The sequence below is a fragment of the Daphnia pulex genome, chromosome 2 (genome assembly GCF_021134715.1).
Source record: "Daphnia pulex isolate KAP4 chromosome 2, ASM2113471v1".
NCBI lineage: Eukaryota > Metazoa > Arthropoda > Branchiopoda > Diplostraca > Daphniidae > Daphnia > Daphnia pulex.
In genome coordinates this window covers 6,221,327-6,237,718 of record NC_060018.1, presented here as the reverse complement: position 1 = coordinate 6,237,718, position 16,392 = coordinate 6,221,327, and the positions used below count along the sequence as shown (strand labels likewise).

The 16,392-nt window shown below is 43.9% G+C and overlaps 1 protein-coding gene across 1 annotated transcript; it reads right to left on the bottom strand.

Moving 5' to 3' along the window:
* Positions 1–1,457: 1,457 nt before the first annotated feature.
* On the bottom strand, positions 1,458–13,485 carry LOC124203452 (growth arrest-specific protein 1-like). The gene is made up of 7 exons (XM_046600129.1): positions 12,579–13,485; positions 8,863–9,219; positions 7,962–8,078; positions 7,561–7,664; positions 7,332–7,470; positions 6,530–7,250; positions 1,458–2,577 (listed from the first exon to the last, which is right to left on the bottom strand). The coding sequence occupies exons 2-6, from the start codon at positions 9,217–9,219 to the stop codon at positions 6,732–6,734; spliced, it is 1,236 nt and encodes a 411-aa protein (XP_046456085.1). The 5' UTR covers positions 12,579–13,485; the 3' UTR covers positions 1,458–2,577; positions 6,530–6,731.
* Between the last annotated feature and the right edge of the window lie 2,907 nt (positions 13,486–16,392).

The window sequence follows — 16,392 nt, the reverse complement described above, 5'->3', positions numbered from 1 at the left end:
CGACCATTTTGTCTGGCTTGTTTTGCCCCTTTTTTCTTCTTCTTCTTCTCTTTGACCACCCTGCAAGAGGAATAACGTTTTGCTATATCTTCTTACCTTCTCCATTTGTGGCGCTGGTTCTATGCGTTTCCTTTAGAAATAAGAAGATCTTAGAAGAAATAACATGTTTTTTTTCTTCGGCTAGGAGTAATAGAGGCTATGGAACCCCGGCCGTGAATAGGGGTGGGGTCCCGGCGGCTCTAATATTCCATTCATCAGCAGAATGCATGTGTTGCCTAGCCTATGTATATAGAATAGGCAGTTAAGGCACTGTCTCTATTATATATGACGTTCTTGGTATGTGGTCACTGTCCGTCATCCGTAAATCGGGATTTTCACTCTCTGACGGCGGCGGCTCTGCGCCCCATTATGTACACGTTGTCCTATTCATATACTTATAACCTCCTCCTTTCGAGCAACGTTATATACCGAGCTAGCGCGATTGCATCTCTCTCTCCAGCCAAAAAGAGAATTATACAGGGAGAATGGGCACGTGATTTATGGCTGATCTCCCAGCACATCCTTTTCGGCGACGACGAGATATACGAATTATGCTCGGCCGCTTTTATGATGATGATATTCTTCTTTGAAGAAGCGAAATAACCTTCGTAATGTTGATCGAACTCGAGGCAACAGCACGTTCTATAAGTCAGCAGTATTCTCACTTGATTGCAACTTGAATGGGACGAATTGACGGACGACGAGAGACTGTGTGTGCTGGCTGGCCTTTTATTATGAAATATGAAAGGAAAGACTTCTAGGAAACAGACAAAGACGTCAAATAAGTTTTTTGCAGCAGCAGGTTGCGTGCACGTAGAGAATATAATATTCTATACCGAGTTATTATTATTACAGCAGGCGAAAGAAGAAAAGAAAAAAATCTTGCGTCTCTTCTTAGAGCAATACGACAGAGCAGCGGGGACCACCCGCACCGTGGAAATCTTTTTGAGGGTCTATAATATCCATCAGCTTGGAAATCTCTCTGCTGCGTCTATATAGCCTTGCAGCACGGCCGGAGCGCAACTGTCGTGATTATAAAATATGAACGAGAAGAAAAGAAAACCGTATACCGACTATAAGACTTGTCTTTTCTATTCCATCTAGCTTTCAAACGTCCCACGAAATAAATATACATACAACTATATATACACAAATGGAAACGACGAGTCACATTTTTTGAACATTTCTTGCGCTTTCTATTATATGTATAACCCTCGCCGGACGTGATTCCGCCACGTCGCGATTCAAATCTGCTTCTTGTTTCGTCGCGCGCACATCGTATCTGATTTTGGTCACGGACGGTAGCACTCTGTGTGTACATAGTCCCGCTGATCTTCCCCCTCCATTCCACTTTCCCCAAAATATTAAAAAAAAATTTTAAATACGAGATTAAAAGAAACGAATGATCTTATAAGAAATACTGTAGATAAATGTATTCTCATCTAAATAAATGATTCCAGTTCACAGTGAGGAAGAATCGGAACACATCAAAGCATATTATTGGGCATATTAGAGTATAGGGTCCGCGTACGATTGTACACACTATATGGGCGATGTTGGTAGACAAATTTTAATTTTTTTTAAAGGCTTCCAAATATCGCGGGAAAACAAAAATTGTGCGAAATTGTAGAAAATGTGCCAAATTGATGGATCACAAGTGAACAAGCAGCAACATGTGAATTTTACATACAGTACGTTATTGGCAGTTGGCACGATGAAGTTGCATAGTTCACCTTATTCGTTTAGACACAGCACGCAATACAGCATCACATAATTATGTACACGGAAAAGATCATTGTTATAACATCAACAGCGGTACGGATAAATGACAATGACATTTCAAAAAATTCCGGCGTGCTGTATAGCGCTGCAAAATCTACAGCAGCGATTCATTTGTAGTCATATTATTCCCTGCGTCCGTGAAGGAGTGGCAAGTGGTTTTTTTATTTTTATTTTTAGTATTCTCACGAAATGCCGTCATAGTTTAATAGGCCCCTGGTATAACACACGTGTTGATTTTCTTGTTGCCGCTGTCTGGCCAAAAAACGTCGACCAGCGCGTTCGTTCGCGCCAAACGACGATGTTGCCATATCACAGTTGGAGTGGATCACTTGGTTTTTTTTTGTATTTTTTTTTTCTTTTGTGTCCAACAAAGTTCAATGTATACAGTACCAAGCATTTCTGTTCAATCTCTTTAGCGCTAGCTCTTGCATCAGCATGGTCTCCGCACGACGACCGAAATCTTGTTTGTTTCGTTTATAGACGACGCTGTACACAGCAATTTCCCCCTGGCTGCTCACGACCGTACCTCGCTCCCACAAATACACAAATGCGACAGACACATGCAACAAGCTATATCTATACCATCCTTTTGTCTACATTCTTGTTTGTTATTATTATTTTCAAGTTTTCTTTTTTGACTCCTTACACGTCAACGCTGATTAATTGTCGCCTGGTGAAGTTGTCCAGTCAAAGCGCGCGCCCACTCAAGCTCACGATCATTTCAATTTGACGTGTGCAGAAACGTGACGGCCAAATCTAAAAATAGCAAAGAGAGAAAACAAAACAAGAAAAAAGGGTTATTATAGACTCTGTGGGGAATTCCGGATCCGAAAAGGTAAAGTGCATAATCAGATACTTGACGATCGTGTCAAAAACTGCGGGTTCAATTCAAATCCACTACTATAGTAGCTACTACCGTCTAACGATATTCCGATGTTTCTCGAATATGTGTAGTTTTCTTTTTCTTCTTTTTTAAATTTACGACCGCGAGAGCGACCGTGATGCGTGGTCTTAAAAATATTGGGTTCGTGAGAGACAAACATTTGGTGGGAAAAAAGAAAGAGGAATAAGAAGTATGGGTGCTGCTGCCTGCCTGGCTGGCACCGCTACAGCAGAGGGGCCGCATTCTTGGCAACCTATAGGTTGCTGCTAGGTATATACACTGCATAGCGTGCCGCGTTGATGTTTCAAAACGACTGCCTTTTGGTCTAAAAAGTTGTGTAACTCTCCCACCTCCTTTAGATTCTCTTCTTCCTTTTTGCTCTGTAAATAGGCCAGTGGCCATCAAAGTATAAAGGTGACTGCTGCTGCATAGCCAAGATTTTTGAGGAGATGTTTCGAGACCCTGAGAAAGAAAAAATAACGCTCTAGTCTAAACTGTCGGCTCCGCGCCGCGCTCAACTTGCAAGGTCTTTCTTGATCTCTTATCTTCAATGCGTCAGAGTGCTCACAGTTGGCATAACTTGGAAGGAGAGAGAAAACTAAACAGGCGAAGCAACGTAGATCTTGTCTTGTGATAGTGGAGGAACAGCACTAAAGAGCAATACTGTCCCCAATCCCATCAAATCTTACTTCCTGGGAAGGAACAAAATAATAGGAAATAGAAAACAGCATAAACGGTGACTCTGTTTTTGGTGTTGATTCAATTGTGATCCAACGATTTGTAAGGACCAAAAATGGTTCACCAAAACTGAGTGATCCAGTTAGAACAAGAAACAAAATTGTGAAGATAAAATAAAAACAATCGAGATAGGAGTCCGGAGTTCATTCAGATTTTCGAGGACAAGAGAACAAGTCCCATATAAAAGCTTGCTGAGCATATAATACCAATCGATCTCTGTCTCTTCTGAACGCTTTCGAAAAAACAAAACAAGCCCAAAAGTCTATCTAGCCGAGCGCCGTGGTCTATAGTCGACTATATACTTGCATCTTCATCTCGTCCTTGTATAAAACTATACACATCACAAGTGGTAAATGGAAACCGCCCGAAACGATAGAAACAAGAGACTCCACCTCGGCGTCTACATATAGGGGCATTCAATTATGCAGAGCAGCTAGCCCAGCAGAGTCAGAGAGAGATAGAGAAGACGAGGAGACAGCCAGACAAATAAGGAAACCGACTATCAATCCTGATTGTATCACCATCACCCAGCGCACTGAAGCGCCACAGCGATTAGAGCACCTTTAGATATATACAATAGATATAATACAGAAAGTGTATAGAAGGCGAAATAGGAAATGGTGTTGCTGGCCAGGGCACAAAAATGGCTGCTGCTGCTGAAAATTCTTCTAAACGGAATAATGGGAAAAGGTGACTGTAAGTTACATAGAGAGAGTTAAAGAAAAAACGATGAAACCTAACAAGTTTTGACAGTACATTTTCCCATCAGGGGGGGATATATGGGGCTTGTGCATAGACAGACGTCCGGGTGGTCCCAAACGATCGTCACTCGCCCGTTGACAAATTGAAATGATGGTCGAAAGTCTAGCGCGTATAATGGGAGAGCCCACCTATAACGAGTTTCTCCTTTTTTGCACAGTTAAATAACCAATGTTTAAGGCAAGCGCAGGCTATTTCAAAAGAAATAATCTTGTGAAAGAAATCAAGCTGGGCGACACGTGATGACAACAAATCAGTCGACCAACATCTGCCGTTTTCACCCAGCATTTCCTGTGTCGCTGGCTGTTGCTGCTCAACAGGTGCTGTCAATTGACTCGGCAACTTAACAAAGAGTCCTGAACCGTAATCACCCATGTCCCCAGGTACTCTGGACCGGAATTGCCTTTGTATGGGAATAATGTGTAACCAGCTTCAATGGATAGTTCGTCTTTTTTCAACACATTCATTTTCTTCCGTAAAATATGTACAAATTCGAAATAAAAACGCGCTCCTAGAACGATTACCTCATGCAGCTATACAAAATATTGCGGGTTGCTAAGGTTGTTATTTGGAAGATTCGACGTCTTTTCGTATACCTTTTAACCAACAACTTGTGTTATTTTCAAGCAACAAATTTCCAGCCGAAACAAAAAGAAAAGGCCCCAAAGTGCTCACCGTAAATGCGGCAAGGATATATAAGCTCATTGCGTGCGTCATTACCATCAAGTGAATAACAACAACAGCAACAACATAGACACGGGAAAAAAGAAAAAAAAAAAAAAAGGAAAAACAGAACCGCCTCTTCACCAAACAAAGAACACATTTTCTGATTGGAAGGGACAGATAAATACACGAAAGGAGCGTCGACGACGACGAGAGAGACTCAAAAGAGATTCGCCCTTCGCCCCGGCGGAAAGGTGAGAGAAATCAAAACTGATTTTCGTGGTGTGTCGAATGCACTTTGGCTGATTAAGGCAAAAGACTTGTAAAGAAAAAAAGAATGTTTTAAACAGTCTAGCTGGATGATGGAACTCATCATCATTTTCGTGCATTCACGCACGGGGGATATATAGCGGAGGACCGGGGCCGACAAGAAAAAGGCGTGAAAATAAAAAACGTATTTATACTATACTAGATTAAAAGGTAGACACAGGAGAGTACATATCGAAGGAGAAAAGAAAAAAAAAAAAACGGGCTTCGCCGTAACTATAATCTGCGCCTTTCACATTTGAGATTGTTTCCCGCCGTCAGGTGCAATCACAGCTCGGCCATATTCCAACCAGCCAGCTGTCGTTTCATTTTTATATCTTCATCGACCATTCGATCGCTCCCAGGCTCGGCATCGTCCGGCTGCGGTTATATATTTTTTTACGTTTTTATATATTTCCCCTCCATTTTGTTTTTTCTTCTTTCTTCCTTTCTAGGTACTTTATTATATTTGAAACATAAATATCTAATATTCTTGTCTTGTCTTCTATATCTTTTTAGATCGTTTCCTTTCCCATTTTTCTATCTCTTTCTCTCTCTCTCGTTCGTTTTGTCTGTTATATTTTTATGGTGTTACACCTAGACGGGCTCGATGGTCAATGAGGCGCAGCAGGCCCGTGACTCTCGTCGTCTCCCCCTTCCGACGCTTCCCAGTGACGCCTTCACTATAGTACCATTCGCGTTCAAATGTAATAATACCTAGCTAGGCGGCTCTAGCTAATTGCCTATCTAGCTCTTTTCAACGCTATATATGTGTGTGTGTGTGTGTGTTGTGCGGGGATGGTCGTAACAATCACGGAATTATGGAAAACGACCGCGGCCAGCCGTTGTGTGTCTCATCTATAATAGCGAACGCGAGTTCACGTAAAGTTTTCTGCCCAAAAAAAACAAACTTCAAAACATTTCTATGAACCTTGAGAATGCCGGGTCGGTTTTTCTTTATTTTTTGGCTGGCGAGTGGCGATTCGACCGTTTGGTAGGAGTAGTAGAAGTATAGTAGCCGTCTTTGGCGGCGCCATATGATATTGCCTGTAGCCAACAAGGTTTTTTTTTTTTGTTTTTCTTTTTCTAGGAAAACATAAGAGCTCCATGCAAGGCGCTCCTTCTCATTGTAGTCTACCTTCTCCATTTGAACACACACGCGAGCGCGTCCATCTTTTTTTTATCTCTCCAAAGGTTAAGGGAATTCAGTTCAGATATATAAAAGCGATTCAGACAAACTGAGACAGAGCGCGTCTCAGTGACGACCCGACCAATGCCAAAAAGGTGACTCAGGAAAAACAGCATAACATGTATAACCTGCGCTGCTGCAATAATATTTCTTTTTTTGTTCCAACTTACCATATTTTTCCAGCTGGGACGGGCGCGCGGGACGATGAGTCACCGTTTTTTTGTTTTTCCATCTTGGCGTTGTTGGTGAGACGGTCGGAGCTCGGAGCGGTAAATACAACAACAGCAGCAACAACAACAGCAACGAGAAAGGCGAAGGAAGAAAAGAGAAACTGGATGGGCTTGTGGCGCGATGAAATGAGAAGAGAGAAACTTAAAGCAGCAGGCGGCCACTCAACCAGGAGACGGCCGACAACAGGAGCCAGTAAGGAGCGCTGGGCAGCGAGGAAGAGGCGCGACTAGGCGAGCGGGCCGTCGGTGGCGACGGAGATTGTCTGATTTCGACCTCGTTGGTTTCGATGTCTTCCGCGTCTGGCACCGCCGCCGTCGCTTCCGGATGGTGCGGATGATGGGGCCGTGTTTTGGCTCCGTGGGGCTGATGGTCGGGGTGGTGGCCGCTGCCGTGCCCGTGCCCTGTCCGGTCGCGGTCGCCGATCCCGCCGCTGTTGCTGCTGGTGTCGTTGCGCTCCTCCACCCCTAGCCCGCCCCCCTCCGCCGTGATGATTGTCGTGTGGTGATGATGTGAGATGGTGGCGGCCGTCGTTGTCGACGTCGACGTCGACGACGACCGCGCCTTGTGGAAACACAGCCGGTCCATGTTGTCCAGAATCGATGGGCAGTCGTAATCCTCAGAGCCGTCGCACACGCACGTACTCAATTTGGCCGCCTTCTCCTAATAAGATCGCCCACCCCGATTATTAGTTTAGGGAGTTCAATTGGAAATTTTTGGGTTATTTTTGAATTTGGCGCTCACCTGGCGTCGCAGAATGGAGATGGAGTTCTTGCAGCGCAGAGTGCACTTCTTTCCGGCGAACATGGAGCGACAGAATCGGTTGTAGTAGTCGAGCGCCGTCGAGCAGAGCGGATCGGCTATGCAAATCCATTGCGCCACACTGTCGGTCAATAGAACCCGCAAAGAAATTTGATTATAATTGGCTGATCAAAGACGAATGAATAATTAAATAGACGCTGTGTTTACATACCTGCACGAGACGGTGGTACTGTTATGCGTGGCGCGGAGTACGGCACTGCGGCAGATGTCGATGCGCCGTTTGGCGTCTTTACAAAACGTATCTCCGCACTTGCACTAAAAAAACAAAAAAAAATTGAAAGAACCAAACAAAACCACAAGGTAAATCGTACGTTATTATTATTACTAGAGCTCTTTCGTATTCCTTGAGAAAGAGAAAAAATTTGAAAAATCTTCTTCTTCTTTTTTAATGTAACGTAATAATTTTTTTTTTCGTCGTCGCTGTTATGTTATTACGTTTTTATTCATTCTCCCTCCAAAAAAAAGTAATGCGAGATTGGAAAGTGTACATAGAACAGAGAGAAGAGGAAAAGAAAATAACAAGACAAGAAAAAACAATCGTGCTGCACGAACCTTCATGAGAGCTTCGCCTTCCTCGGTGCTGGTCAGAGCTATAAGCGAGTTGCGGCAGTGGTCGGAGCAGCGTTGCGAAGACCCCGTAATCACGTCCGAACAACCAACCATGTAATTCTAAAATATATAAAAAAGAAAAAAAAGAAGAAAGAAGAGAATGAAATGAGTTGATGATTGAAATTGAAGTCCAACAACACTCCCAAACAGGTACGTGTGTACACGTACACACGCGCAGAGCGTATCAATTATAAATTGTAGACATATTTGATACATTCGTTGGTGTGATTGCGTCATGGAGAAGTAATGGAAGAAAGTGGCAAAACCAAGGTAAAAAACAAAACAAAAATAAAATGGCCGTTAACCACACCGCTGGGAATGTATTTCAAAAAATGAAATGAAAAATAAGGGAGGGAATGACGGCGGAGATGTATCGCCGAAATTGGCTGTAACATATAACTAGCAGCTCCGGCTGACTCGATAACGGTGTTCAAAGAGCGTTCAAACCGGCCAGAGAGTACAATTATTATACGCGACTCGCTGCTGTGGGGGGGGGGAGAAAGAAATGAGTGCTGCTGCTGCACGCTCAAAAGCGTACGCGATCGCCCAAGTCAACCCCCATTAGACGTCTAATATATAAGCTATACGACTGCTATCTTCTTCTTCTTCTCCTTCTTGTTTTTTTTACACGCATCCAATTAGCACCGTTCGACGGCGACGCAGCGGGACTCGCGGTAATCGTTTTCAGCCCATCACTCACTCACCTCGTGAGAATCAGGAAAAACATTTCCTCTATGGCGTCTAACATTCCGAGAGACTCGCTTGGCTGGCCCGCGAGAAAAACAACAACAACAACAAGAAATGATGGTGCATGCTAGCTGTGGAGTCGTCGCGTCCTACATACCTGTAGAGCCATTCCGCAGCCGACACGGTAGGCGCATTTGAGCCGGGCCACTTCACACGTTTCAACTCCTCCGGGAGGCTGGTCTTGTTGGTGTTGAGCCGCCGCTTCGACGTCCACTTCGTCGTCGCCATCGAAGAACGAGCTACTGCTGGAAGTTTCGTTCAGGAATTCCAATGGCGGAGTTGGCGCAATTGTGGTGCTGGTACGTGAGCGCCCTCCATTGCGCTTCCGCCCTTTGGATCCGTTGCGACGGTTTCCCGAGTGGGACTCGTGTGACGCAAGAACCAAAGTTGCCGCCAACGAAAGGAGCATCAGCGTCCAGAGTATCGTCCGGTCGGGTGCCGTCACCCACCTCATCTGGTTAAAATAGAATAATAATAATCGTATAAATTAATTCGGGGAATTTTTGTTTCCACTTATAAAATATAAATAAGACAATTTTGCGGATGAGTTGTTATGCCGCCGCTTTTGTCTGTCGGCTGCTGTGGAGATTTGCGAGCCGGTGAATCATGGGAGAGTTTTGTTTGTAGGTGCGCAGGACCCGAGTCTAAAAAGAGAGTTTTCATCTTGAAACAATCAATGGGAGAGAGAGCCGCGTTCTTCTTCTGATTCCCTTTTGGCGCGCATCTTCCGCCCTTTTTACACGGGGAAACACAATCCGCCCCGAATCGACGCAAGCGATTCTCCCTCACTGTGGCGGTCTCTTTGACTTCACCTTTCATGGTTTCTTACTTCTATTCTGTATACTCTTTTTTTCTTTTCCCTTTTCCTTCTTCTTCTTCTTCTACTTCCACTGGCCCCCTCTTTTATTTCATATCTTTAATACCCCGCGTCTATATCTTTTCTCTCGGCTGCGCTCTTGCGGTTTTAATGACTTTTGGTTCAGGCAGCAGCAGCAGCAGCGGCGGCGGCGGCGGCCGACCTGACATTATTACCGCTCTCGGCCAGTTGCCCAGTTGTCCATTCGGCCGCCGCCATAATATCTTTTGATATCTAACGCCTTTTTGTTTTCTTATATCTCCCCTTTAGTATAGTAGCTATAGCGTTTTCCCTTTCGCTTTGTCAGATAGCAGCTAGAGAACCCGAAGGAGCACATTTGAGTTCAATCAAGTGAAACACGACTAAACTCCGTTCCCTCGACTAATTTTCCGTAGTCTCCGTCGTCGCTCGATTCTCCCTAATCGCACCTGTGCACAGTTGGATTTTGTGTGTGTGTGTGTGTCGGGTGGGGGGGATAAAAAATGGGAAACACACATTCTACGACGCACTTGCCGTATATTTTTTATTCGTTTTTTTTTTCTTTATATTTCTTTTTATTTCTTCTTCAGAGTCTAGTAGTACATACTATAGAGGTAGGACGACGTAGAGAGATGGAGAAGTGCCGCTCTGTTGGCCAAGATTTATCGCCTCCGTTTCACTCCCTCGGACAACTCAATTTCATATAGCTCCGACAGCTGTTGTTTCTTTTCTTTATCTTCATTTCTTTTATTTCTTTTATTTCTTTTATTATTCCCTTTTTTTGAAAAACAGAAAAAGAAAAAAATACTTTTTTTTTTCTTTTTTTATTCTCCCGGTGCGCAAAGATACAAACTGAAAATTGAAGTTTTAATAGGCAGGCTCTCCGCGGTCGTCGCCGTCTCCTCCTTCGTCATTCACCATTTATTTTCCTTTTTTCTTCTTCTTCTTTCCTTATTCCCCCTTTTATTATTTCGTTTTTTTTTTTTATTCTTCTTCTTGTAAAAAAAAGGGGGGAAAGAAGAGGGAGGAAAAGAGGCGGAAAAATAAAACCCTCGGAAAAAAGGGTCGAAAATCTTCCACAGCTCAACAAGGCGGCACCGCCGTTGATATTCATAGTTTGGTGTACAGTCTATACACACTGTAAAATAAACTATGTATAGTTGGTACGCATCTACTCAGTGTAGTATATCTGATAGATAGATATATATATGCAGCAAAACAACCCCAAAAGAGCCAAAGAACCCAAACGCGCAGGTATGCTGCTGGGTTGTGGATAGATGGACGGGGCGGCCCAGCGTGGCCGCTCTGCTCGCTGCTGGCATTTTCTTCTGACAGGTCTAACCTGACCCAACAGCAGTCCCATCCCATACGCACAGCAGAAAATTCTGAAGGTATATAACACAGAAAAATAAGCCGAACCCCAAACAAAAGTTTGGAAAAAAGGAAAAAGAAAACAAAAAAAAAAAACATATTTGAAATGGATTTTCGGTGAGAAACGGCTGGAGGAGAAACGATCCAAAAAAACAGAAAAAGCCAAAACGCAATAAAAATAAACGCTGGGAGAATTGATGCTGCAATCTCAAACGCCGGAACGGAATGAGTTGGAGAAGTTGAGAAAATGTTAGGGGGGAAGAAACAAAAATGTGTTGTCTGCCCTTCATCTTTGTCGTTTTCCTTCACATTTTTATGCGTGTGTGTTTTCTTTTGACTTTACATTTTTTTTTAAATCTGATATGTTTTTCGTCGTTTTATATTCCAAGCAGTCGGACGCCAAAACTTCCGGAGAGCAGTCACTATTAAGGGCACGATACGATTTCACTCGACTGCATCATTGGTGGCGTACAGACGTGACGAGATAACCGTGCCCTTTGCCCCTTGTTGATGTGCACTCTCGTCTTTTGTCGGTCATCGTTGATATCCATTTGACACAATCGACAATTGCGATGACTGCTGCTTTGATGAAATGTTCGATTTTGAATGATTTCTCAATGATTTTTTATGTTTTTTTTGTCTGATGTCCGACCCGAATTCGTCCGAATCTAATGTAGGCCCTCCATTACTTATGCATTCAAAAATATCGAGGTGGAAGTGAAAATGTTGTGTTTAAGGCGGGCACACAGTCGAGAAGCTGGGCGTTTCGCTGTCGATTCTCCGATCGATCATCTGTGCTGCTGCTGCTGTAGCCCCCTCTGCTGTACTTTGATTTTTTCTCCTCTACCGATCTGTTGTAACTTTTCACGTTGGTTCAATTAGAAGCCCATCGAAGTGAGTCTGGTGGCCGCCCTTGTACATCATAGACACGGAGCCCGTCAAAGGCCAAAAGACGGATCGGCGGTGCTGCCTGGGCGCGACGCCCGCCACCACCGCCGTCTGCCGCTAACTTCAAACTTCGATCAACGTCAATTTCGATTTCCTTGCTGGTGCTGGGCTGGGGCCCTTGGACGACTTGACAACCGTTGTTGGCAGGCAATGAGAAAACACCTTGACGGGTTCGAATGTCAATGACTGTATCTAGGAAACGAGTAGCCATTTTCGATCCCAATGGATATGGCGTGAGAGAGAGAGAATCAGAAAGAGGCAAGAAAGGCGAACTGTGGAAATGCGATCCAGTGGCACAAACACCAAGACAGCCGACACCTCTCTCGACAAGTCGAGCAGCAGGTCACTAGGGGGGTTAACTCGACTGCGCGTTACTTAACTTGCCAACCCCCCCCCCCCCCATATATGTATACAAGTCAGCAGATGGGAGCGTCCAGCAGCATCCGCCGCAGCTTCCGTCGTCATCTCGCGAAACCCATAATAAAAAGAAATAAAAAAGGGCCCTGGAACTTTTTTCCGTCGGTAACGTTCGCCGAGTGAGAGAGAGAGAATAGGAGCGTGTCGAAGCGCAAACTGTTACAGTTATGTGTAACCTGAAAGGCTCGACACATTCGGGAGTTTTTATGGAAACAGAAAAAAGAATAAAAAGTCACACTTACGATGAGAGAGCGGCGCTGAGCTCGCTGGCGATGCTCGAAGACACTTGGCCCAGGAGAAAAAACAACAGGAGCCCCCAACAACTACAACAACAACAACAACGGAAAAAAAAGGAGATGAAGAAGCGGGCAACGGTTTTGTTGAGATCTCTCTCTCACTGTCTTTTCGACGAAGTTTGTTTATGTGCGCAGAGCCTTTTTTTTTTTTTCTTTTTCTTTTCTTTTTACACTGACTGGAACTTCAAGTCAACGGGCTGCAGATGGTCGCAGCTGCTGCTGTTGCCATCTTCAACACACCGGGATGGCCCCCGCCACTCTTGACTTTAGAGTCAAAAAGAGTACAAGATCTTGTGATTTCCCTGTCATCCGGCGCAACACAATAACGCTAGATAGATATGCACTCTAGGCCACAAGACAAAAAACGGGTAGTAGCGCACACTTCTATTATGTTGGACAAATGTTTTCCAAAGATTTTCCCGTTCAAACAAAACGACTAGTCCCAAGACTCACTGCCCGACACGACAGGACGATGTAACGAGGCTGTTGGAACACAAGGTTGTATCAGTCAACAATCAAACAGAACGGAAACTGTCAATGAGACAAACAGGACGACAACACTTGAAAAACAAAGTCATGTGGCTTCTGGTTTTCGTCGCTCCCGTGTCCAATCAGTCAATATTTGGCGACGGCCAAACGAGATGGAGAGTTTTGTTGTTTTTTCTTGTCCCCTAAACGTGCAGTGCAGTATGTATATTAGAGCGCCCGCCTTTTTTCCCTGTTCGGAGGAGCCGAAAGTAGCGAACCACTCAGCATCTAGGCAAACACTGAGCGACTCCACGGACAAGTGGGTTTCTTTTGGGCAAAAAGAGGAGGAACCCAGCAGCAGGCCAGCAGCAGCAGTTGCCCAGAAGAGACAGTGCTAGCTGGCCCTGGTATATACAAGCCACATGCAGCGCTAGCTGCCAGGGGAAAAGATAGGGAAAACCTTCTCCTCTTCTTCTTCTTCTTCTATCCCGTTTCTTCTTTCATTTTTTTATTTTCTTCTTTCCTCTTCGGTTCCGAGCCCTGAAGGTTTCTTTATAAAACCATCTCTTTTTCGGGTTGGTTAGGTTTTTGGTGTGCCGCGTGTATACTGTACATAGGGAAAGACTATAGAGCGAGCTGCTGTGGCCGGGCTGTTTCGCTCCGGCGCAACGATCATCATATACTCTCCATCAAGACCAAGTCGTTGTGCTGCATGTATAAAGTTTTCTATTCTATCGGACCAGCCCCTTTCGCCTCTCGCATCCCTTCGCTAATAACAAGAGTGCGCACCTCATCATTAGATAGCACCGGGAGTGTATGCTAACTTGATTGTTTGACTGTATATATACTGCGTCATCGACGACAAAAGGTAAGCAGAATCGGCTCGAATATAAGCCCCCTAAAGCTCACAGAAAACGGCACCCCCCGACCATAATACAATCCAAGCAATTTGTGGGAAATTTCTATTTTTTAATTTTTTTTTTTTCAAAATGCGTTGCATACTGGATCGTTATATAGCTGGGCCGGGCTATATAGGTATAGCTTGCTACACCTTGAAAAATGGAAATCTGTTTTTTCTAGTTTGACTGACAGCAGCCGAGCGAGGCAGCAGGGAGCACAAGAAGTACATACATGTATAAGAAGAAAAGGCAGATTGACTTTGTTTTTTTTCGATCGGGATTGTTGTGTACGTAAGCTGGGAAGTGGCACGCAAGCCTCGCGGGCAAACTAAGCACATCTTTCTCTCGTCTCTCTCTAGATTCTTTTTTAATTCTCTTGGTTTTTTCATCCTTGCCCAAATGAAGAATCCGTCTGACTTCAGCCTATAGCTAGAATATAGTGTTGGTTGCGCTGCTTTTCAGTATACAGCAAAGTCTCAGCAGCGGCAATAGCAGCCTGAGCACAGCAGCCAGCCACAGCCATTTCGTGCTGCCGTCGGGCCGGGAAACTCATTTCATGCTGCCGTTCAAGTTATATAGAAGACGACCCGAGGTTGAACATAACAACAACAACAACAACAACGAACAAAAAAAAAATTGTGAAACAACCGCAGCCTGTTTATTATTATGATTTTTCCTTTCCCTTATATCTTTTTGGGTGGAAAAGCCAGTTTTACAAGAAAGGGAGAATGATTAGATTTCTGGTTGTATCTACTTTTTTTTAAAGGGGAAAAAAAATATGATAATAAAAAATCATAATCACAATAAATAACGCATCTGCTACTCTTCACTGGGCTTCCATTTATTTGGTTTTTTCTTGTTCCTTTTTTCCTTCTATTTGGTGTCAGTTAGATTTTTTTGTAATTTACAGAACAACAGAAGGGGTGATTGAGTATACAGTAGATAGGATCTTGACTTAAAGTCTACCTGCGCATTGTTTCCACCCCTTCCGTTTATTTTTTTGAACATTCAATCTTGTGGTGTATAGAGAAACGATGATGAGGACGGAAGACAAGGTCGTGCGATTCTCAGATATAGCTAATGCACATCAGCAGCGCAGCCCATCGCGTCAGTTTGAAGACTTCATTAAACTCTTTTCGGGGCTGCGGTTTCGCCGCGTAGCGCTTTTGCTATTAGGGAACAACACAGTGGGCGCCGAGAAATCTGCTAATCACAATAGACTCTCCGGCTCCTGATCCTTTTTTTTCTTCTTCTTTCCAAGCAAACAAAACAAAAGAAAGCCTAAAACAAATTTTCCGCTTCTTTGGTCATCATCAACGAATTTCACGGTATTATATTGTCAAGGCTCTCTCTCTCTTTTTCAGGAACTTAGGACAACCGCGCGATCGATAGATTTCCATCGTGATGAATGAAGAAGAAGCCATAGTCTAAACGCGGAAGAAAAAACAAAAGAAAAAGCTGCCAGGCCATCAAACAATCCGATATTGTCTCCGCTCGAACGGCTTCCAAAGATAGAGATGCGACGCGACGTATGCATCTATATAAACATAAATATACAACACTGCATGTACGAGAGACTCTAAGAAGCTGAGAAAAGAGAATGGCCATCTGGGCTGGGCCCGATTTTCAGCACCACAGCACATAGAAAAGACAACAACAGCCAGAGAGAAGAAAAAACGTCCCCTCGCCTTCTTCCTTTGGGCTGCTGTCCTCTAAGATAACAGTTGGAAGGGCCCACCACTATATACAGTGGACGGCCGCTGATAAAGACATCTGAAGATTTAAGAGCCACCAAGCACAAACCGCTCCTCCCTTAACGACAAGATCCACTTACAACCCCCCGCCATAAGTTTGAACCGAAATCTAATCAAGAAAACATCAAAACAATGAACAAGCAGAGAAAAGGGCACGCAGCAGCCTGTTGCCATCACATTCTGCTTGGCTAGGCTTGCCCCTCTTATTCTCAACCTTATTCAACTCTTTCCTTTTGAAAAATAAACTATATTTAGATATAGTACGGTATAGTCTTATTTAAATTCACTCCAGCCCATTTTATTATTTTTCAATTTTCTTTTTTTATGGCATCTTTTGAGCATGTCTCCTAGCGCATAACTGCATGCGCATATACGGGTGAAACAAGAGATGGAGAATAGATTGCGCCCCTTGAAAAAAGAAACACGCAAATGGAAGCGAAAAAATAAAATAAAATAAAATAAAAAAATGGAAATGAAATGCTGTTTGCCGTCGTAAAAATACGTAAAATTGAATACGCACAGTTTATAACTGTCCCATGTCGTGCTGGACGTTATCGCATCCGGAACGGCGGTCGAGGAGTTAATATCACATATACCGCATATACTGCCCATTCGGCAGCTATGACTGTGCTATGTGCT